Genomic DNA, 25,449 nt, shown 5'->3' on the forward strand with positions numbered 1-25,449 from the left:
CTAGTAACAAGAATCCATAACTGCAAAATTCTGAAATTAAAAATTTTAAAACATCATATTACCTCACTCAGAATCAGACGTATGAATTGAAAGCGTAGTAGTACTTAATAAATTTCGAAGTCCAGAGTCGCACTCTCCTTTCTATAAATGAGTATAAAGCCCTTTGGTCACGAGATCTTGTATTCGACCGTTCTGTTGGGATATCAAAAAAGCACTGTAGTAATAATTCGCTAAAAAAATCGATGCATAATTCCAAACAGGAAGTGACATAAACGTGATATCCGGAGTAAGCCCCACAATAGTTTTGTCGCAAAATGAATCGGAAGTTACACTAAAGGCTTCAATAAACTTTAGACGACAGTATAAAAACAGCATTTCGAAAGAACAAGCCTGTAATAATTCCTGTCCTTTTTTTTTTCCTACCTTTGCTGATAGCCTTGAGAGGCTATTTCAGCTTCGCCCTAACGTTTGTAGGTGAGCTCACGGGGCTCAAACCTGACTACGATGCTAACACGAACCCTAGCAAGAGCCGTGCTTCGCAGAATCTACCACCGGATCGGAAACGCGACCCACTGAGAAGATCCGGCGAGAAACTCAGTGGGCTGTGTCTGAGAGTTAATTTGCTCGTCGAGCCCTTCGTCGCAAGCGACGGGTTCGACGAGAACGGTGACCGGTGCTTGAAGTACCTAAAAGCACCGTTAGTTGATCGGGAGGATCCGAGATGACGTGTTTTGGGCGACGTCGACTGCTTTCCATTCTGTCCGCAGGATCGGGAACGTTCTTACCGGCGGCCACGATGAGAGGGTTCTCGTGTCGTGCCGCTTTATCGAAGTGGATTTTTCTGTGAAATTATATCTATTTCAAAGGTATAGCTAAAGAGGGAAACTTATTTAAATGCAGTATTTAAGTAAGATATTGGAAAAGTGGGGGTCGAAAACGTTGTCATAAAGAGACCAGTTTCTGGCTTTGATGCTTGTTCATTTGATAAATATAAAAAGTGCCTTCGAAAGTTTACCGTAGACTATTAAGCATTTTTTAAACCGAGTAGACCGACTTGACCGATGTTAAATTAGTAACAAACAAAAAAAAACATTGTGTCTCTCTCATATCTGCCAGTTGATTATAATCCATTGATACAATTGAAAATCCATTGGCACGTAAAATTAAAACCAGCAAATCAAATGTCGTGTTTCTTATAACATGTATACCCACCCGGTGTTGGTTCATAGTTGGGTCATGTCGCTTACCAAGTTCAGAAGTATCTTGTGCGTTGATACAGATTATAAATACTGTCAACAAATCGACTAATAGCTTATAAACATAACGAGCCCTTTAGCTCTTCTGACACTTCTCTGTGCTTAGTGCGAGTTTTTTACAACAACAACAACTGATTCCCTTCGATTGCCGCTAGGGGCGCTGTTCTAACTTCGTACTTGAGTTAACTTTTACGCGATCGAGAACGTTAAAAAAGTCGCTGCAAACAAACTGTATGTTGCTTATGTTTAGCAATCGAATATCGACAAAGTCAGAATCAAATTCAATGGGTTTCATTTCATAATGTATTCTAAGTCCTTCTTCGAGCGATGTTGACTCAGTCCAACTAATAAAATTTCAAATTAAAAACAATTGTCGTTCCATTAAATAATGAAAAATAAATAAACATTTATTTCATAACCATGATAATGAAAAATAAATAAATAAATATTTTATAACAATGATAATGAAAAATAATAAACATTTATTTTTCATTACATCGAAAGCACAAAAAATTTTAAAAATGTTTCTTCCGAGAACTCATTAATGGAACAGATATTAAAACCAACAAGATCTAAAGACATCTTAAAATACGATCCAATATAATACCTCAATATAATGTGTCCTAAAGATTTATGAATGTAATTTCCAGAGTTTTATGCGTTATTTTTTTATGTGTCTAAATGTTAAGATTTGTTCATGTGTCGATCGAATCTCAATGATCTCCTAAATACTTGTGAAACAATTTTTCTGACAACGACAATATATGTACAAGAAAAAAGAAAAAAAATAGTTTCAAAAAGCAATCAAGACTGCTGAGGCAATCTTAGAATTCACTGAGATTGGAGAGTATAATAAAAATCACTTTTCATTACGATTACGAAGGCAAAGATATCTTTTAAATTCAATTTCGCACAAATTATCCACGAACGCGCTATTTATATTTGAAGCTTTCGTTTATAAGCTTTTGGTTTGCTTGCACTTTTATATTTACGATAATTTTATTGAGAAACATAACTGTGCACGATCAACGGGATAAACACATTAACTTCATATCACTTTGTAAATTTGTTATTGCAAAATACTTAATATCGAATTTGAGCACTGTATGAATACAAAATATCTTGTAGATTCTTTGAAAGATAAGAACTCGACAGAGAAAGTAACAGGATAGCACAGTCCATAGGTTAGGTAGATAGACACACCAAGGTACAGGAAGGAATAGAAGAAATTGTTTTTTTGATTTTCGAAATTCATTTATTATTTATTAGATAGTCTAAAATATAAAAAAAATATATTATAATCATCATTTTAGGCATAACAGCCTAAGCTGGGCTGAGATTTAAGCTTCTGGCTTAGATACTACCACTAAAGTATGATGTGATTTCATTATATACATATATTATTTTTATTGCCCTTGTAGGCAGACGAGCATACGGCTCACCTGATGGTGAGTGGTTACCGTCGCCTATGGATTTCAGCAATGCCAGGGGCAGAGCCAAGCCGCAGCCTACCGTTAAGTACTCACCACAAGCTTCGTTTGAAGAAGGACATGTGCTAATGCTTAGTTTCTTGTTATAATACCTAGGAAGGGAAGCGCTGTTACTTCAACGGATTTGTGATATACCATATATTAGTATCGTTCTCTACAGAGGAATAAAACTAACATAACATTGAGTTTATAAATCCGAAGTGAAGTTGTATTGAGGACATCTGACTAATTGGTTGAGACAGACGCGAAGTTACGAGGAGACCAGTCGATGTCGTGTGATGTGGGCTTAACCATTCATGCTCTGTTATGCTACTATAGTTTATAGATGAACGCGACCCACCATTTATGCTAATGAACAATTATTTTACTTTTCGAATGTACCTTTCTTCTAAAAGTGTAAAAAAATACAAAACTTACAACTTACTCAACAATTGTATAGTAGTGTCATAGAAAAATTCATCGCAAAAATACACTCCTACTATTTCGTTTATTATCACAAGTATTGACAGTACAAGTTTTTGTACTAAATAACTTTTACTACATGTCCATGTAAAAGGCAAAAAAATATATATATGAAATTGCAATGTCACTGTTTCGTTCGTGGAACAGATATTTTGGTATACAGTAGAAACAAAGCATGTTTTCGTATGGCATCGACTTTACATTTCAACAAGTGAAATATTTTCAGTTTAGTGACCCGAGACGCTGAAAGGTCGTCCCTTCGCTTATTCAGATTGGAGCTCCCTTAAGAAAACGTTTGGCTCATCGATTATCGAGTCTGCGACAGCGATCGGACCGTTGCGAGTTTGCCTCTCTTTCGGCCGTAAATAAACCTTTTTGTTTGCTAACTTTAACTTTGCTAAATAAGCTTTGTTTGTCTTTGTTGCAGACGTGAGGTGAAAAAATGCATTATGTTATTTTTAATTCCTAAGTAAACTTTGTCATACCAATACTCATATTGCTTTAAAATCAATCAAATGTTTTTTCTCAATCAATATTGATTGCTCAGAATATTAAGATTAAGAAATAATTATTATAGGTATGTGAAATTTAGTTATGTGAAAGGTTCTCACTAAGTTTACCTACAAAGATCGATTCCATACTCCAATCCATGAGTAATTCACAATTAATTACCATGTTAATTATTATCTATTCGTGCTTAGTTTGCCAATTAACAAAAACGGTCCAACAAACTCTATGCTGAATTCGCAAAACAGACTGCCTGGCGCCTGCGTTATTAGTATCATGCGATTATCAACATGCCATTGTTGGCAAACTTCCACCGTCACTCACGTTGACATCGTTCGATTCTAGATTATAATTTAGCTGGCTTCATTCTTATGAATAGGTGGATTAAGGTCGCTTTTGGCTCAACAGAAGCTTTCAGATTTGAAACTAGGGATGTACTGCAATGCGTTTTTTGTTTTTGTTTTAATGATTCGGTTACTGACCGATCAGTTCACTTGATATTAAATTGTTACTGAAGCTCATGGCTACTTGGGTGTAGAAAATACACAAAGTACCGATAGTGGTACTACTATTGATTTTATCGATTCCTATGAAATTTTCCAGGATTTTTTTTATTGCTGAAATGAGTGAACGAGCTCACAGCCTACCTGGTGTTAAGGGGTTACTGGAGCCCATAGACCCTTTTTGAAATATAAGTTCTAAGGTCTCAGTATAGTTACAACGGCGGCCCCACCTTTCAAACCGAAATGCATTACTGCTTCACGGCAGAAATAGGCAGGGTGGTGGTATCTACCCGCGCCGGACTCACAAGAGGTCTTACCACCAGTAATTACGCAAATTATAATTTTGCGGGTTTGATTTTTATTACACGATGTTATTTCCTTCACTGTGGAAGTCAATCGTGAAAATTTGTTTTTGTGAGCATTTATAAACTATATACATATTATTTGCATTTGCTTGCACATGTTATATTCGCATCTCACACTAACACCAACGAACAAAAAAAGGTTATAATTTAACCACGATTGCGTTTAGACTACATACATATTTTAATACGTTGTTGATCTATCCGGGGAAACGTTAAACTTGAAGTTGTCAAATTACATCAATATGAACAAAACAACCTGAGTTTGCCCAGGTCAAACGCAAGTAATAATCAACAAAATTGCCCCATTCGGTGGATATTTTCCCGCTTTTAAAGTATCAACCAAAAACGTTTGGGCCAGTATTTGAGCGCATATAACATAATTTTTACGTTTGAAAGTACTGTTCAACAATGTTGCAAAATTATTAACAAAATCTTCTTTGTAATACTAAGAATATTGGGAAGTTTTTTTTAAAAAGGAATTATTTGAAACATTTTGTTTAACTTAACAAAAAAGAAACAAATACAAATGGTATTTTATTTTTATTATTTGATGGGGCAAATGTATTCAAAAGGTAAAAAAATTACATCTCCACAAAAAAGATTATATCAATGAAATTTTTCAAATATATTAAAATCTCTTAGACGTATAGATACCTACAAATGTAGATAATGATACATATATACATATTATTATATACATATTTGAATGAAGTAATCGAAGATGTCACAAATAAACCTTTCAAAAAAACCTACTAAACATGTTTTTTTACTTTAAATTTATAATAAGATTAAAAGATTTACATTAAGGCCGCTTGCAGTAAATTCCAGTTAAAATCAATTTAGTTTAATCTTATTTCCTAAATTCCAAACTAAATAGATTAGATATAGATACGAGGCAAAGAAAGCCGAGCTATTATAATTCTATTGAAGTAGGCCTTTTATATAAATTTAGATTTTAAAATTGTCATTTGCTATTTGAATTTTTATAAGCGAATACCTTTCGAACAAGTACATAAGCTCCATTTTTGTTCAAATTAATGACGTGTATGTGTGCGTAGTGTTTCTCCAAAGTATGTAACAAAACACGCTGCTTGTCTAGATCACTTGATCTTGACACCATACTGACAGCATCCAGGGTGTAAACAATAACACATTTTATGTTAGACTTTAACGTATTTGTTTACTGACAAAACAAGATAAGATAGAGGACAGAGATAGTTTTACAAAGCATCTTCGAGAGTGGCTGTCTGCAGCTATTTTGAGGGGAAAAAATAAATAATAGTTTAAAAAAACTAACAAAATACGCTTTTATAGAAAATCCAACTAAAAAATAGAAAATAAATTTTAATTAATCTGAAATCTATAAAAGCGTATTTTGTTACTTTTTTTAAACAATTATTTATTTTTCATTTTTTAGTTTCTAAAGCAGTGTAAAATTTAAAATATTAACTTTTGAGATATACCTATTTTAGTGTATAATATATTTTTTAGTTGAATTTAAATTTTTTCAATTTTTTTTAAATATTGAATTGTCATCGGTCCTTAATAAGTATACTAAATTTTAAGTTAATCCGACGTTTTGAAGGGGGTCAAAATCATGTTCAAAGATTCCGTTACATACTAAAATACAAAACATACACGTCTGAAACTAATAAAAGCGTATTAAAAATCTAAGCTACACTCGCTAGTCTGTTTGTCTTGACTATTACAAAGAAATCAGATATTTAGTGAAAAGTCTACAAACCAGAAGTCGACTAATATAAAAGCAATCCACATAATCCATTTATTTTTATTTTGAGTAGATGAAATTACATTTAAAAAATATACATATATCGATTTTATTACAGAAATAGATTCTTGATCTTCTTTGAACAAATTCATTAAATTGCAACTATCGAATAAGACATTCTCCGATTTAATCAATATGTTTTGCAATCATATCTTATATTAATGAATTCTCTTGGCCTTTTACGTCGATGCAACAAGAAATCACGTCTCAGCCGCTAAATATTCGATGCATAAAAATGTCAATCATGGACAATCATAAAACTAAATCAAGTGACGATATTTGCGAGTAGTCATCGCTCACGACTTCGTTCGCAATTATTTATGACTTTCACTTTTGAATTCGACAAAACAACAAATTTATCATACAGAATTAGTTATTTGCAGTTATCTCCTGTGTTATCAACACAGGAAACACTCATCCAAAACAAGAAATAATACGTCGTGCCCGTAATTCTTCGGAATCTTTAACAAAGGTATTCACCGACCATATAATATATCCCCGGGGTGCACTAATATAAGTCACTAATTACTATGAAGCGCAAAACAATAAACAATTAAATAAATGCCAAGAAAGTGGACTTCCTTTAACTTGATTTTTTCCGCGATTGCGCCTTTTTTAAAGCACTTCGAATTAATGTGGAATGTCAATAAAACAGCGGTGGTCAAAAATATTTAGTACTAATGAATTTATTAAGTCATGAACACGAAACAAATAAAAATTAATTACTATGTTTTTTTTACTGAGAAACATATTGTGGTTTTATATGAAATTATACCAAAAAGTACCTACAATTAGAAGATTATAGATCTTATACAAATATAGTTTAGAAACTAAAAAATGCACTCAAACAGCAAACCAAACTAATTTGTTAGCCAGTGGTAGTTGATACCATTCGGCCACCAAGTATTCATAGTGGTACCTACTTGTCTGAGACACATGGTAGAGTTCACATTAGGCTCCGATCAGCACTTGACCGGGAGAGCCGTGAGTGAGTTCATCAACCTGTTTATGGAATTTCCTTAAATAGTTTACTTGATTATTTTAAAACACGCAAACGTTTTCACGGACTCTCGACGAATCTTCGAAGAATATTTTAAAAAGCAATTCTGAATCGTGATCACATATTTTTTGTACCAAATTAACCTGCGAATATTTTATGTCGTTGCGTACAGAATTCCTAACCGTTCACGTTTTATTGAACGTATAGATCATAAGCCGATGAAAAAGAAACGCATTGTACGACTTGGCCAGTTCGTCGAGTGCCAAGTATGGAAAAGGTTCCGGGAACTTGTGTGTCTCAACATGTACTACTGAATAACAAACACATAACGTTGGGCGTCCTTCCGTCAGTATGTACGTACGTAACATCATACAATGGGCACACGTACCTTACACCATACAAATTATTCCATATTTTAAAACGAGTCTATACAACACGCTATCATCGCTCATCGAAAAAGCGATGCTTCGAATTTCTATTTCTATCATTTTAAAACGTTTATAAATAATTATACATTAAAAAGAAGATTAAAGATTATTCCGTGTAAAAATATTTTTCTCGAAAACAATTTTAGCAGCGAAAATTCTTAAAACAAGCATTACGAGTTTCATCTCTCGAATAACGAGTATTGCCACGAACTATCATCTAGATTGATGCGAATTAATAAGATTGTGTGAATAATTGAAAATCTGTTAAATTCGAAAACCTCTTAGTGTTAATCAGTACTAGAGGTCCCGCAGTAGTCGAAATTCGACTATAATTAATTGGAATTGTAAGTTTGTACACTATTATGATTGTATTTTACACTTCTATAATCACAAATTTCGCCAAGACTACACTATAAAAATATTAACAAAGGCAAACAATATTTAATCTATTCTCAATTTGACAACAGACGCCAAGAACAAAAGTTTGACAATAAATAGTAGGTATGCATGCGTGTATGCCTCAAATACATGGTATGTAGTGTGTGTAATGTTTCCTTTATTGATTTAATGTATCTTTTATGCATTATCTTTAAAAAATATTAGCATTGTGCACTTCTTCTCTGTATTCTCTATAAGTGTGGAAAATTTCATACTCCTCCGTCCGCGCAATTTTCGTAAAAAGGGATACAAAGTTTTTGCTTCACGTATTAATATATAGATGATGACGTAATAAACAAAGAACAAACCAAAAAGAAAGTTTAAATAAACGTTTCTGGAAATGCCGCAATGCATTAAATTCTGGTAAATAACGGAACTAACTTTAATGAGAAATTACAAATTGAAATACGCACGTCGGATTAATTACGCAGTGTACGACCTCACGTTTCGTTGAAGCTGTATGTGAACAAAATTCTAAATCTAATCCGTGTATATATTGTGTCGGTGTGTCTGCATCGAAATCGTTATCAAAAGTTAGATTTTCGTGTAAGCTTTACCGTCAAAAAACGATAATACGTTATTGTGGTCGTAATAAAAATAAACAGAAAAACATCAACAAGAAAAAGTAGGATGTAAGCTGATTTTGAATTTTAACACAATTCAAACCCGTCATTTAGTCAGACGTTTCAGAAAAACAGTATTATTTTTGTAAAGAAAATTAATTTCGACATTTAAGCCTCGTATCGTCTTAAAGGACTTGAAGATTCAAACAAAGTTAGCCACCCTCTGCCCTAATTCCAAGAACCCTCCCATTCATTCGGCGAAATAAATGGCGAGAGAAAATTTATAGCGACGACGTTTTTATCCTGGATTTTTTTACAACGGACGGCAAAATATTTTTGCTACATCTTCTATACTAGACTATAAGTATCTCTATTTTCTCATTTATCTGATTAGAGTAGTATTCTGTATTATTGATGCGAAAACCGCAAAGTATTTAAAATATCATCATTATTAAACATAACTCAAAAATGAAGATCTTGATAAAATGGGATCACATGATAAGCACCAGCTTTCAAACAACAAATTCATCAAATACGGTTCATCTAGAAAAAAGCTCTGGTTAGTGGTGAAAAAGGATCGAAACACATAAAAAAATACAGTCGAATTGATAATCGATGATCGTTTTTTTTTAAATTTAGTTACAAATAATAACAATAATATATCCACACTAAATGAATGGAACGATGAAAGCTTGCACTGAAGTATCTTTTATATATTTACAAACTCAACTCTCAACATATTAGGCTGACCTCGCGAACAGCTTTATTATATGCATACGAGCGAAACAAGTTCAGAAAAATATCATATATCATGGTCTTGCTTCGAAGTCAAAGCTCTGTAATTAAAACAAGTTTAAACAACGCGTTTTATGTACAACGTCGCCACCGTGTCAACATTAGCTATTGGACTTACTGCGACTGTTGTTCAAACAAGCAGTTCCTTAACCTAATTGAAAAGTTACACGTGGAATGCATGTTCTGGAATGATCCGTGTACCGTATCATTTATGATTTTATTTTTAAATTAAAATTATTGGGCACATATTATTAATACTATTAAACATTGTTTTACTGTCACTAAAATTTATAAAACCTTTCGGTACTCTTCCGATTGAATATCACTGAGTACGAACATCATCTTTATACTTAACTAAACAATAAAAAATTAAAAATTTCTTCGCATCGAAGACTCGAAATCGTTCTAAAAAAAATAATGCTCCGTGAGATTATTAATATTGCGCACTTTATTGATCGAAGATTGCGCACTGCCAAGCTAGGATTATTTTGTATTGTGGTTGTCAAAAATGTCCCCTTACGTTATATCATTTGTGATACAATAAGTCGACGTCGCCCAAAACACGTCATTACGGATCCTCCCGATACATTAACGGTGCTTTTAGGTACCACAAGCACCGGTCACCGTCCTCACCGAACCCGTCGCTTGCGACGAAGGTCTCGACGAGTAAATTAACCCATAGACACAGCCCACTGAGTTTCTCGCCGGATCTTCTCAGTGAGTCGCGTTTCCGATCCGGTGGTAGAAGCTGCGAAGCACTGCTCTTGCTAGGGCCAATGTTAGCAACACTCCGGTTTGAGCCCCGTGAGCTCACCTATACGTCAAGGAGAAGCTGAAATAGCATTTCAAGGCTATCAGCATAAGTAGGATTAAACAAAAGATACAATAATCAGAACTACTAACAAACGAGACGATCAAAATTAAATTGTTACATAGTCCCAAAAAAAAGAAACAGATTGTAACACGAGAACACGCATCTAATTAAAATACAATCGAATGCCCGTTATGCACTAACAGAAACCACAATGACCTAAAATCGAAAACGTGACACTGAGTAATACAACTCCAAACAAAAAGTATCGAGCCGGTCGCGTCTCCACGAATAGTTCCGCAGACGAGACACAAAACGTGGTTATAAAAGGAAATTGTGACCGAAATAAACTGTGCGTTTGTGTCGCACCAACTTTAAACGCGCATACGTGTTTACACGACGCTTTAAAACTGTGCACAGTCCATAAATCTAGCGGCGAACGTTGCAGCATTAGCTTGTCCACGAGCCTGATAAAAATCTAACGCGAACAAATATTATGTCATGAAACAATTATAAAACAAGCTTCTTCGTTTTGTTTAAAACGAGATTTCTCTACTAATACGGAACCGGTTATCGAAATGCATGTATTAACGTTGGCTAAACCAGTGCATTTTATCTCGCTGCCTGATAAAATAATATTATTATTATGATGTCGAGAGGACATCTGGCGCCAACCTCAGACTCGAGTGGTGTAACGGAGACAAAGATATCATTCTACAGTTACATGAACGTGAACGTTGTATTATTTCTTCAATTATCTTATTCGTTACGTTAATTATAAAGATATTATTATGAAGATTAAGCAGAGTTACGGCATAAAACGAAGACACGAGAACGTGTCTATTAGATGTCTGAAGGCTGAAGGATGTTTCAAACGGCATGAATTATTCTTGCAAAACATGCAAGATTTTTTTCTCAATCGCCAAAAGATTTGTGCAATATGCAACTTAATAAATCCTTTATTATTAAATGAAGGTAAAATAGATAAACGAGTAATCTTGAATTTTACAGAAAACCAAATTGGCTTTAAAATCTAAGTCATTAGGAATCATAGAGCAAATAAGAGTATGAAATTCACTAATGACACCGTAGAGTCTTGAGTGCCCTGTAAATTTTCCACGAGCGAATAATACAAATATCGGTGTGCTTAGTGCGAGTTTTTTAACGTTTTCGATAGCGTAAAAGTTAGCTTATATTTGGAGGGAATGGGATCGTTTGCCTACGTTTGCCGTTATAGTCTCACTCAGTCTCATGCGCGTGGATAATGCCCTGCGCTCTTACCCACAGAGCTATTAAATTGAGCTTAGGGGATGATTGGTCCCTTGGGTCGGTCTGTCTTTTTGTAAGAGGTTTTAAAATAGTTGGTGGTAAAGTAGTCTGGTGGATATATATAAAAATCAGCTTGCAAAATTTACGTGAAGTAGGTAATGATTTTATGTACCTTGAGTACCTGATACCTGAAAATTGGCCGTCTAAGCAAGGTAGCAGGTAGGCATGCGTTCTTAGTACATACTAACACTACGTAATCGGCCACATTTCAATCGTCAGAAAATACGTGACGTCTGTCGGCCCTGGGATCTTACTCTATTAGGGTCTCTGTTTCAACTGCATACAAAATTGGGTTAACTTTTACGCTATGGAGAACGTTAAAAAAACTCGCACTAAACACACAGACTGCAATACAACTGAGTGTTACTTAGCATCCCGTGCCGTCAGCACGTCAACTCATGTAGAGCAATAAAAAAAAACTTCAAGATAGCTACAGCTCTTTCCTGATTTACGATAAGTATTGTAGATTCAGTAGCAATTAGGAAGTGTTAGGATGAAAGGCCGCTGTGACGTAACGAGGTCGTCGCACGGCACGCTGGCACTTGGCCAACTCGGCTCCCGCTTCTACTACTATTTGAACAATTCGCACTTAAATCCCGTACTGTGCGCCAAATAATCCGTCTGCAGTACCAACATACAAAGGTCGACTTGGCTGGAACGTGAAGTAAATTGTTATAATAGAGGATGCAAGTAGTAAGGAAATAAAAGCTAACCTAAAAAAGTCTACGCGCATCGATTATTAGGGCCGACAACAAAGAAATGACTGATGGTAGGGCGTCTTGTGAGCCCGCACGGGTAGTTACCACCACACCGCCTATTTCTACCACGAAGCAGTAATTCGTTTCGGTTTGTGGAATGGGGCTACCGTTATACTATAAAAGTGAGACTTCTCTCATGCCTCAAGGTGGGTGATGGAGTTTATGGTGTTGATTTCTATGGGCTCCGGTAACTACTTAGCAGCAGATGGGCCGTGAGCTTATTAAAGTAAAGCTTAAGAAAAAAAGTAAAAATAAACAAAAAAAAAGATTTTTTCTCTTTTTTATAAACCTTATATTTCCTCTTTCTCATGCGTAACTGCCATTTTATTCAGATTATCAGCTTCGGTTCGATAGCAGTGTCACAGAAATATGGCAGTTGACGAAAAATCGATACATGCAAGGAATTGTTATTAGGAATAGTTATTAAACATTAGTGCCCTAATAAAGTTATCAAAGAAAAGAGGTGGTAGAGTTAACATTGTTATTTATATTTTGACATTCAACAAGTGTGTTATACTGACATTTAAGTTGAAATAAATGATTTTGAATTTGAATTTGAATTTGAAAAACCTGTAATTGCCGTGATACTATTTTTTTTATTCAAATTTTTCACGTGGTACTCTTGAAAAAAATAATAAATTTACTTTATGGCTCGCTCACTTTTATCTGCAATTAGGTACTTACTTACTTACCACTGCCGAATAGTGATCGGAACCACTAGCTAATGAAGTTTTTTTTTTCGTTACAAAATCTTAAAATTAGCCACTAAAATTCCACACCTATCTCAAATTCCACAACCGTTCTATCTTCGGCCGAGACTCTAACCGCCCAAGATAGAAAATATTTAAAACGAACATTGAAAAAAAATCCTGCTAACAATAATTAATATTCAAACGCATTCATTTGTTTTAATGATCTCACACGTCTATCCACACACTTCATTCATTAATTGTTCTACAAAATAGCGTCTATATAATTTAAAGCATTTCTGTATTTATTTTTATTTTATTTTAATATAGCATTGCATATGAAATTCAAATAGTGTTTAAGTTTATTAAGTAGTTACATACCATTACACACAGATATTAACTACATACATAATAACTACATTCTAAATGTGTCACCTTTTCCTCTATCTAACTACTAAACATCATAATATTACCACAAATTTTTATATAAGATCATAAATTTATCGTTTTTACATAAGAGTAAACAAATAAAACACATTATATTTAAATTATAATACACACGGGCGTGTGCATGGATGACGATATGCAATAATATTTAGCTCGGAAAATTATTTTCTGTTTCTGCTTCCTAGCTACTTAGGCTTAGCTGTATTCTGTATTCCAATACTGATGGAACTTTCACCTCATTTCTCAAGATGGGCGGCGGCCGTCGTGTTTTCATGTCTTGGCCTTCGACAGTAACATACCATCAGTTAGGTAGCTGGCCAGCCTAAAGCAATAAAACTCCCTATCAGCAGCGCTGTAAAATGATGTAAATATGTTGTAAGAGGAGACTCCCGTGCACTCATTATCGCAGATGACTTGACAATCTGTTGGCTTAATATCCACGTACTGTGCATAATGTATGCACAAGCAACGGCCTCACAGAAAGCGCGATTTAATCCCCTTAATTTACTCAAAAAGAAAACATTTGTCGTCGTCGTGGCCTAAAGGATAAGACGTCCGGTGCATTCGTGTTGAAGCGATGCACCGGTGTTCGAATCCCGCAGGCGGGTACCAATTTTTCTAATGAAATATGTACTCAACAAATGTTCACGATTGACTTCCACGGTGAAGGAATAACATCGTGTAATAAAAATCAAACCCGCAAAATTATAATTTGCGTAATTACTGGTGGTAGGACCTCTTGTGAGTCCGCGCGGATAGGTACCACCGCCCTGCTTATTTCTGCCGTGAAGCAGTAATGCGTTTCGGTTTGAAGGGTGGGGTAGCCGTTGTAACTATACTGAGATTTTAGAACTTGTATCTCAAGGTGGGTGGCGCGTCTACGTTGTAGATGTCTATGGGCTCCAGTAACCACTTAACATCAGGTGGGCTGTGAGCTCGTCCACCCATCCACGCAATAAAAAATAAAAATAAAAAAAAAAACTGTCTATTAACGCAAAATATCCCAATTAGCTTTAGGTTGATAAAAATAATATTATTAACGAGGATTAATGTACATTTATATATGCATTTATATAGATATAGACCTCATGCCGTGTCAATGACCATAGACATTTACTGTGAGGTAGCCATACGGTCTCATTCATCTAACTACCCAATAAAAAATAAAGTAACGAATTCCCTTTATTTGTGTGAGAGGATATTACTCACAGAATAATACAAAACAAATATATTCTACGCGTATAATGGACGGAGTAATGGCTGGTCGTTTGACGTTGGCTGGCTCTTTCGCCACAGACGCAGAACAAAGGTTCACGCCACGCTCCTTTGATTCCCTACACTTTCCCAGTTCTCTGTTAAAAAGGATGTCACGGCCCGGGGTTCGTTGATCTACGCCCTTAATAGCTTCTTCGTGATCACTTTTACACGGAAAATGGAAAACAATTGTTGTGTTGTTGTTTTCGTTAAAAGGCTTCAAAAGAGAAGGTGGCTACAACTCGTGGTGACCTATTTGATTTTTATTACTCAATTTAAACATTTTTTTACTAAAATTATTTTCAGTGACTGACCTTGGTGGTAAACCGCTACCGCTAAACACTTCTAGAATGAAGGTTAAGGCAGCGGTTATTTTAAAGCAATTTAATTGAATACTAAATTATTTCGTAATCACATTCACAACAATTCACAAATTAATAGATATAGACCGCAAAAAATATAATCATTATTACACTTTTGATCAATCACGGTACACCGAGTTCGCTATTTATGCTTAATCGTACTTCCCTTGTTCACCAATAATCACCATAAACATCCACCAAAGCATTTTCCTCAGTCATCTTAATATCAAAATAAAACTCCACAATATAATGAATTCTAATCTAAAGCTGTTTTCTAATCTAAAATTCAGAGCATTCAAGAAACTACAACGCAATACGCTATTCAACGATGAAATTAGCAAAAATATTCAAAATAGAAACTGACTGATGCACGGAAGTGTATATTAACCGATGTATATTAAGTGTATATTAACACTGATTTATTCTAGACAAGTATAGAGCATTAGTTAATAAATCCTTAAATCCAGTTGTACAGCACCGTAATTTTCAAACACTGTGTATATTACCTTAGACCGTGTCCTAAGGACTAAAGATTCAAACCTGTAGCCATTAGTAAGTGGCTGAACACAAAAACAAGAGGGAACGAATCCGGAATGCACTCTGGATAGACGCATGGAGGGCATGTGTTGTAAGGATGAAAGCGTTTATCCCCGCTCCGAGCGACTTTTATTTTAAACGGTCATTACGCACAGAAAATGTTAAGCGACTCAATTTTCTGGATACCCCGAGAAGTAAATAAACGAGGAATAAAACACTAAAGTTGCTCGATCGGACAAATCCTGTTTTAAACATTACAATTTATAATTTAAATTCCATTTTTTGTAGTGGTGTTAACACTTAATCGTTTTGAATATTTAAAAACACAATATGTCTAAATAAAGTTGTTTTACCTCGTTTTAACAAATCGAGCGGAACAGCGTGCTATCAGCTATAGTTTAGGGTTCCTTAAATATTCAAACATAAACCTTGAGTCGAAATAACGAAAATGTACGGCTGTTCAAATTTATAACTATGGTAGTTACATGGTAGATGTGTCTTTGAAACTGTTTTATTTAAGGCGTTGCCCTAAATATTTTAAAATTACCTTTTTACTGTCTCGGTTTCTTTTCTTATTTAGGGTTGAAAAAAATATATAATATTCTTAAAACACTTTCAACGAAATTTTGTCTGTGAGAAAGTTCACGCTATATAATACGAAATGAATTAATCATTTCGGCTTTAAATTCTAAGCCCCGCCTACGGAACCCCTCGCTGGGTTGTTCCAATACGAATTTCAACATTTATAGCTGATGTTTCCAATACGAACGATATTAAAATTTAATGACGGAGGCCTTAATGAATGAATAGACGTTCCGTTGTAACATTTCGAACAAAAAGAAAGTCACCCTAGTCAATTCAACGGATTTAATTATCTTTAATAAATACCTAATAAAACATGAACGTGTTATTACCGTATTCAATGGGCTGATTGTGAGAGATAGAGCTTCCATTAGGCAGTGAAATAGCACATTCCTATGGACAGATTTCTTTACGGTAGATACCTACCCTATAGCATTGTTTTCTACCTGTTTAACTTACATAGAACTGCACGCTTCGGAATGTACTAAGAATGAGATACAATTTTTAATAGATATTTTTCGTTCAAGTAAGACTAGGACATGTCGCATGTTATCCAAACGAAGAGAGGTAAAAAATAAAACAACAAAAAGGTATGTTTTGTCCATTTCACTAATTCTACTTTTTATATTTTTTATTCAAAACATAGGTTAGAAATTATTCATATAATCATTCAGACACACCTCTAATTTTATAACTATAAATATTACGGTAGTTATGATAATTACCAATATAAGATTTTTACTTATAGCAACATCATAATATGTTGTTAAGTGTAACTCACAGCTGGAGGTGTATCTGTGGGTCGCTACCAACAGACGTTGATTAATATGTTCTATTAATAGATTTCTCATTAGATCCCCTGACACTGAACTTTAATAGAATCTGTTCTTTTCTGGTTAATATCGTTCGATTACAGTTTCCGCATTATATCCGATAGTAGCACGTACAGCAGCCTTTAAGTGTTTAGGTCTTCTTCTAAGGCCTTCGAGCAGCTGTTAGAAAATACAACCGCCTCTGGGTGCACCCGGGCTCGTCCGCCTGTCCCGGTGAAATTGAAATAGTCTTCGGGTCACCCAGTTATCGTTTCTTCATTAAAATAATTCGCACATAAAGTATCTAATATAAAAACGAAAGCTATGAACTAAACATCGCTTTTTTTAACACAATATATACATATTTTTCAGCTTTATGTAATTTCTCTAAACTTCGAGATCGACGTCTGGTGAAATCAAAACAAAATTTATAATCTATAAAAAAAAAAAACTTCGAACTCACTAAGTACATAAGAATTCTCACTCTCCGTGGGATACACATTATACCAATTACGATAAGGAGCGGATGTGCCAGCCGAGTACAAATGTAATCTCAATTACCTACGTCAAGTAGTCGGACATCTCATCAGTTCTGCGTATTTTCGTAATAAAGGAAATCTGTCGTGCGAAGACCTTTTATGCTAACAAATTGCCTTCATAAATAAACCAAGCGAGCGTTTTTGTTAAGAGACAAGTAAACGCAACTTGTTACCTCATACTGTAGTGTAATGTTTAAATTCAATGTATAAATATGACGTAACGTGAGAGATTTAACATTACGCTAACTTTTTGTGTTCAATCCGCCTCAAATACGATCGAAGAACACTCTTTGGTCACATGGAGTTTGTTATTAATGGGTATGGTAACTTATTTTACACAGTCAAACTATAAATTTAAATTTTCCTTAAGAAATAATAAAATGGTCAGCTTTCATTTTCATCACGTCATCATCCTTCATTTTTTTTTCTTCTAGTTATAGTCTTATATTTAAAAAAGGCACGTCTCGAGTTCCTTGCCGACTCTTTTCAGTGAAACTGCATTCTGAATCAGTGATAAGATTGTGAGTATTGCAAAGCGCAAGGGAAGTAAACACTTAAACAAATTAAAAAATATTTAGATTTATTAGGACTACGTTTTGTTATATTTGTCCATGTGTAAATGAGTTCTAAGGTCTCGGTATAGTTACAACGGTTGCCCCGCCCTTCAAACCGAAACGCATTACTGCTTCATGGCAGAAATAGGCGGGGTGATGGTACCTACCCGTGGTACTCACAAGATGTCCTACCACCAGGAAAAATTCTGTATATTCGACTATTGAGTTAAAAACTCGGTCTCCTTACTCCGGTCTATTTGATCTACAGCGGCTACATACCGTCTTCTATTTCTACTTGATGTTTAATTACCTTCTGAAGTAGATGAAAATATGGCTCTTATTTTTGACAACAGCATTAACCCTCCCAATCATTTTATTCTGACTTGATCGAGGCTATCATATCATAAAAGGCGTAATAATAACATATTGTACCAACCCTACCTAGAGTAAGGGAAACATTAACGAGAAATGCAAATATATCCATGTTAAAAAAAAAAAGAAAATTAATTTATCAAAAACGGAATCCGGTTATTAATTAGTAAATCGTTTAGAATGACTAAGAAGTTCAAATATTGTATTAAATCTTCTTTATATTACGTTTAACCATCATAATATTTCTTAGGCTTTCTAATCTTGAAACCTCTAAAACGAGACGAGAGTGATGGCAGTTAAAAACGACTTTGTTCCGCATATGCGTATTGTTTATGTGTAATTTCATTGGCATTAACATGTTTACGCTTTCATAGCAAACGTCGTATGCGGCTCGATGCCCTGCAGACTCTACTGCAGAGTTCGAACGACCTCGAAGGACGGTGCGAGCATTGTACAGCTCTTGCGTTACATCCGCATAGCTTGCTTTAGTACCACAATTAAACAATGAAGTCGAGGACCCGGCTTTAAAGAACCAAACACGAAAACCGCCTAGATGTTCAAGAATTATTGAACAAATACCAATAGAAGTAAATACTGGTAGCATTTGGAACTGGCTCATTTCTCAAAGCTTGTGGCAGCTATTGATTAATTGTAATGATTTCAGTGGCCATATGACACCAAATGAACCGTTAGCTTGCTCACCCATCTAGGACAATAGTTAAACAATGTTAATGTTCACGATGGACTTCCACGGAATAACATCGTGTAATAAAAATCAAACCCGCAAAATTATATTAATTTGCGTAATTACTGGTGGTAGGACCTCTTGTGAGTCCGCACTGGTAGATACCACCGCCCCGCCCATTTCTGCCGTGAAGCAGTAATGCGTTTCGGTTTGAAGGGTGGGATAGCTGTTGTAACTACACTTGAGCCCTTAGAACTTATATCTCTAGGTGGGTGGCGCATTTATGTTATAGATGTCTATGAGCTTCAGTAACCACTTAACACCAGGCGGGCTGTGAGCTCCTCCACCCATCTAAGCAATAAAAAAAACCTGGTTTTTCATTTTGTAATGGGAGGTCCGTAGCTACTGCGCCGGTCGGTACTGGCAGGGACCCGGTCTGTTTCCCTGTTTCCCGCTAAATTTTTTTTTTTTTTATATACCCCTTGTAGGCAGACGAGCATACGGCCCACCTGATGGTGAGTGGTTACCGTCGCCCATGGACTTCAACAATGCCAGAGGCAGAGCCAAGCTGCTGCCTACCTCTTAATACTCTCCACAAGCCTCGTTTGAAGAAGGACATGTCATAGTGCTCGGGCAACACCGTGGAGGGGAGCTCATTCCATAGCCGGATGGTACGTGACAAATAAATACCTCTGGAAACGCACTGTGGATGACGGCAGTGGCTCCAGGTAGTATGGATAAACTCTACGCCGGTGGCGGGCGGTGCGATGGTAAAAACGAGATGCCGGTATCATCTTGAACAATTCCTCAGAGCACTCCCCATCGAACATACGGTACAAAATACAGAGGGAACCGAAGTCCCTCCGCAGTCCTAGAGGTTCCAAACGATCCGCGAGAATGGGATTATCGACAATCCGAAGGGCCCTCCTCTGTATGGAGTCAAATGGAAGAAGCTGGTATTTGGGAGCCCCGGCCCAGAGATGGGAGCAGTACTCCACGCGAGGCCGGACTTGTGCTTTATAAAGCAAAAGCCTTTGTCCAGGCGTGAAGTACCGCTTCGCTCTGTTGAGGAATCCCAGCATTTTGGACGCCAACTTGGCTTTGCCTTCCAAATGACTCCGAAACTGGATATCACTCGAAATGTCGACCCCAAGTATCCCAATACTCTCGGAAGGATATAATGAGGATTAAGCTCGATAGAAAGAGAATAAAAAGTCAGAGAAAAAAATACTGCGACAAACTATTGAAAATTGAAAAAAAAGGCTAAGGCCTCACCTGTACATACAAAAGGTGTACTATACCTACACAAACATCACACACGAGCTTCTAAAAATTATTTTTCAATACGTTTTTTGCCAATCAAAATGACCTCGGAACGACACCATGGCAAATTAGAAACGCGATATTATATACCGAATCTTACAAGGTAATTTTATCTCTCTAATAATAGTAGAGCAGCTGCTATACAACCGAGCACTGACCGAGTCAGGAAACCAAGACATTCCTGTTGCTTGCTGACTCACTTCGGACCGGACCTCTCCGGACATCCATACTCAACTGAGTGGAAATAATCACAGCTTAATACCAGGAAGAATGTTTAAAATCTTCATTAAATGTATCGAATGGCCGAGCTGACATTAATGTTGCAACTTCGTATTTCTCATTATGACGAATACAGATTTTTTTCTCAAAATCGACTTTCACTTGTGTGATAAATAAATTGTATCCATAATAAAACTAAAATTATAGCGTTTTACGGAGACACTAAACCTTGAAAAACATTATTAGTTAGATAACAAAACTACAACAATAAAAAGAACGTTGCATAAGAATGTTCTAGAAAGCAATTGCTTAGCGTTCCGGATCTATAATTCTATACAAATACAATAATAAAAACAAACATGAAAAAAGGTTTTCCAGCGTCGTAGTGTTATTATGAGGGTCGAGAGAGTCACGTAGGTCATCAAGATACGCCGCGCAATATCACATAATACATATTCTACAGGCCGGACGTTTTGCTAAATTGTCGGTCCCTTGCTTCGGTTTGATAAAATCGTACTTCCATTTTTCCGCGCAACCCTCGAAATTGATAGTCCTCGCGTTTTTATAGATAACGCGTTAGATATTCTTGGATATTTTTAAAGATTTGTTTCGATTAACGCACACGCTCCAATCATAATTGAAGTGAACGACCGTCTGGTGTAGTGGTAAGTGACATGGTCACTACACAAGGGGGTCGCGGGTTCGAATCCCGCCAAGGAAAGATATTTGTATGATAAATATAAATGTCTTTTCCAGGGTTATGGATGTATATTAAATATATGTATGTGTATAATAAAAAATCTTACATTTATTTCCGTTATCTGGTACCTGTAACACAAGTTCTTTACGAACTTATCACGGGACCAGTTAACGTGGCGTGATTGTTAGTAAATATTTATTATTATTATTGTGTATTAAACACTGCCACGCCTGGGAAGACGGCAGGACACACTCCGGCGAGGTGGGCAACAATCGGCCGGAGCGTTAGGGACTATTGGGAGAGAAACCGGCGAACTATACGGGCATTGTCGAGCAAGACTGCTTTTTGCATTTGGGCCACCACCGACTTTTTATTGAGACCAAGCCTCTCGAGATGTTTTGAGAGGCTTTTAGGGACCAAACCATTCACCGACACAACTACCGGGATTATTTCTGTAGATACCACCCTCCACATATCGGTCACCTCGTGCGCCAGGTCCAAATATTTGGTCTTTTTATCTGCCTCGGCCCGCACGAGGTTCTCGTCGTAGGGGATGGTGATATCCACCAGAAATACCCGAGACTCCGTCTGGTCCATCAGCACGATATCAGGCTTATTCGCAAGAATAGTCCTGTCCGTAATGATGGGCCGGTCCCAGTAGAGCTTGGCACGGTCGTTTTCGAGTACAGCGTCCGGCTGGTACTTATAATACGGTAGCCTCTGTTCGATGAGGCCATACTTAAGGGCGAGCTCTTGGTGGAGGATTCTGGCTGCTTGGTTATGTCTGTGCAAGTACTCAGTGTTAGCAAGCATAGAACAACCAGAGGTGACATGAGGGATTCACCCGGTCGGCGGCATAATCGACAGATGTCAGCTGTCCCATCCCTCAGAATGTGCTTCCTATAGTTGTTCGTCCTGATAACCTGATCCTGTATTGCACAGACAAAACCCTCGGTTTCCCCAAAGAGGTCACCGAATCGCAGCCAGTGCACGGAGGCTTCTTTGTCCACGTGGGGCTCATGCAGTGCCTGAAAGAAGCGTCCGTGCAGCTCTTTCCCTTTCCATATGGCCTCACGGTCAGAGGTACTGAGTACCGCCGGTGATTGCCACCCGTCTCTGGCCAGGGCTAGCGGGGTCAGTCCTTTGTCGCATTCCATGACCTCTCTGTGCATCACACTGTCAGCCCTCGATAGGAAATATTTCCTGAGACTGCACACCCCACTGTTGTGCATGACCTTGGCGCTAAGTAGGCCCCGGCCACCACACTTCCGCGGAATGTACAATCTCATTACCGAGGACTTCGGGTGAAGCATCCTATGGAGGGTCATAATTGAGCGGACTTTTCTATCCAGGGCATCCAGTTCGGTCTGAGTCCACCTGAGCACGCCGAAGGTATACAACAGGACGGGCATCGCCCAGCCGGTAAACGCCTTTGTCTTATTCACGCCCGACAAAAGGCTCTTACACACTTTTGTCAAACGTTCATAAAACAAGTCGCATGCAGCCTGTTTGACGACCGCCACGTCAATACCTAAATTTTGCGACATGCCCAGGTACCGGTATGTTTCTCCCTCGGAGAGTGCCCGAAGGTTTATCCCATCGGATACAGGTAAACGATCCGATGAGACTATACTCCCTCTCTCTACATGGAGAACCGCACACTTGTCGACTCCCAGCCTCATCCTAATGCGACTACTGAAATCACAAGTGATGTCAAGCAGTCGCCTGAGGCCTGCAGCATGAGGAGCGTACAACTTGAGGTCATCCATGTAGAACAAGTGGGACACCTTCAAGCCCCCCCTTCGAAACTGAAAGCCTGTCCTCGAAGCCTCCAGTAATGAACTGAGAGGATTCAGGGCCAGGCAAAACCACAATGGACTCAGACAATCACCCTGAAATATACCCCGATTCACCTTTATTCGGTCTTCTACAGCCGACAGCCGCACACCGGATAGACTAAGCATTGTGCTCCATTGCCCCATACAGGCACCGAGGAAGTCTCGAACTGTATCGTCTATCTTATACAGCTCGAGGACCCTCTTCAGCCATGTATGGGGGACCGAGTCAAATGCCTTTTTATAATCTATCCACGCGGCAGAGAAATTTCGTCGGTTGCGTTTGACCTGCTGGCCAGATACCGCGTCGATCAAGAGGAGTTCCTTAGTACCGCGGCTACCACGCCTACACCCGTTCTGGGCACCAGACAGTACTCGACAGCTGTCTATGTGGTGTGAGATCTTAGTTTCCAGAACGGATGTCAGTGTCTTATAGGTGGTAGGAAGACACGTTATTGGCCGGTACTGTTCCGGATCCGCGGTACTTTCCGATTTTGGAATGAGGTGAGTGATCCCAGTAGTGAGGAAGTCGGGGAGCACTTTTGTATCTATGGCTTCCTGGAACTGTCTGGCGAGGGTTTCGTGACAAGCCCGGAAACTTTTTAGCCAGTAAAGCTGCAGTCCGTCGCAGCCTGGAGACTTCCAGTGTGAAGAACTACAGACTGCAGCCTTAATATCACCTTTGCTGATAGTTACCGGGCTCATCGGTGGTATGCCCGCACACGAGTCCTCAATGACCTGCATCCAGGAGCCCTCCACATGCTCCACAGGTCTTGACCACAAGTTGCGCCAGAATGTGACCATCTCCTGTCCAGCTGGACGTTCAGTGACGGCGCTAACATTGGCCTGTTCTAGGGACCTGTAGAACTTCCTCTGATCACTCACGAAGAGGCGATTCTGGCGATACCTTTGAACTCGTTCCGAGTACCGCCGGATGCGCTTGCTCCAAGCAGCCACCTTCTGCTTCAGGAGGTCTATGCGATCTGCCAGCTGTTGTGCATTTGGCACTGCAGGGCCTAAGCCACACCCCGCAAACGCAATTCTGACAAACCGCAAGACTCTCGGCCTCGTGTTGCCCGTCCTGAAGCTAATCAGTTTGCCGATAAGGACTCTAGCGTCACTGATACGACGTTCAATTCTGCGCTTCCAAGCAGGCTCGGCATCTCTCACACGCTGAGCGTCGGCAGCTGTCACCTGCCGATTTGGCTGGAGCTTGGCGCCAATACACCGACATACTGCCATTGCGGCGCCAAACAGGATTGAATTCGTATCAGTGAGGCTGCTGCTGCTCTCCAAATATGGAAGCAGCATCTCGTTAACGGCCTCAACGACATTCCGATTGTGGTGACTCTGAGCTATTCTGGGGATCCGGGGTCTCGCGTCGAGAGGCATCTCACGCACTTCCAAAATCGCCTCTTCAAGAATCCTCTTGATCTGCTCGTTGTCCTGGGAAGCTATTCCGTCCGCCCCTCCGTCAGCAGCCAATGGTTGATAACCAGTGTCTACCGCACCGCCGACATTTAAGTCCTGCATAGATGCGATAGATACACGTCCTTCAGCTGGTGCAAGAGAGGAGGCCGGAACAGCCTCGAGTCGTAGTTGTTCGAGTTCGTTTGCGCTGAAGATGTTAGAGCGCATTATGAAACGAACTCGGTCGGCTAGGTTCTGGTCTGTAATGTGTGTCAGCGATGGCTCAAGCGCTTGAAAATTACGAAGCAGTCTTGCTCGACGCCCTGTGCGGCCTGTTTCTCCCCCCACAGCCCCAAAGTGGGCGCGCATGACATTGGAATTTTGTTCACGAGTCCATCGCATGCGCCGCCCTCCACCGAGTGCGGGTGCCTGTTGCGGAGTCCTTGTGGACTCTGCAGGCACCAAGCCTCCCGGTGGTGATGATGATGGGGGTTCGACCCGCTGAAGTGGTCTTAACGAGTCAGATCTTTTGTTTCTGTTATAGGTTTTACTCATCGTTGGGCTTTTATGTGGGGTCTAACAGTCGCTGCAGACAGAGCCCCATATCTGCAGAAGGCTAGAATACAGTGGAGGGT

General features: G+C 38.1%; 1 protein-coding gene across 1 annotated transcript; it reads right to left on the reverse strand.

Moving 5' to 3' along the window:
* On the reverse strand, positions 1–25,042 carry LOC149502978 (uncharacterized). Its single transcript, XM_089727502.1, has 3 exons — positions 22,414–25,042; positions 22,053–22,339; positions 1–30 (listed from the first exon to the last, which is right to left on the reverse strand). The coding sequence occupies exons 1-3, from the start codon at positions 25,040–25,042 to the stop codon at positions 1–3; spliced, it is 2,946 nt and encodes a 981-aa protein (XP_089583628.1).
* Between the last annotated feature and the right edge of the window lie 407 nt (positions 25,043–25,449).

The sequence above is a fragment of the Bombyx mandarina genome, chromosome 05, assembly GCF_030267445.1.
Source record: "Bombyx mandarina strain Sakado chromosome 05, ASM3026744v2".
Classification (NCBI taxonomy): Eukaryota; Metazoa; Arthropoda; class Insecta; order Lepidoptera; family Bombycidae; genus Bombyx; species Bombyx mandarina.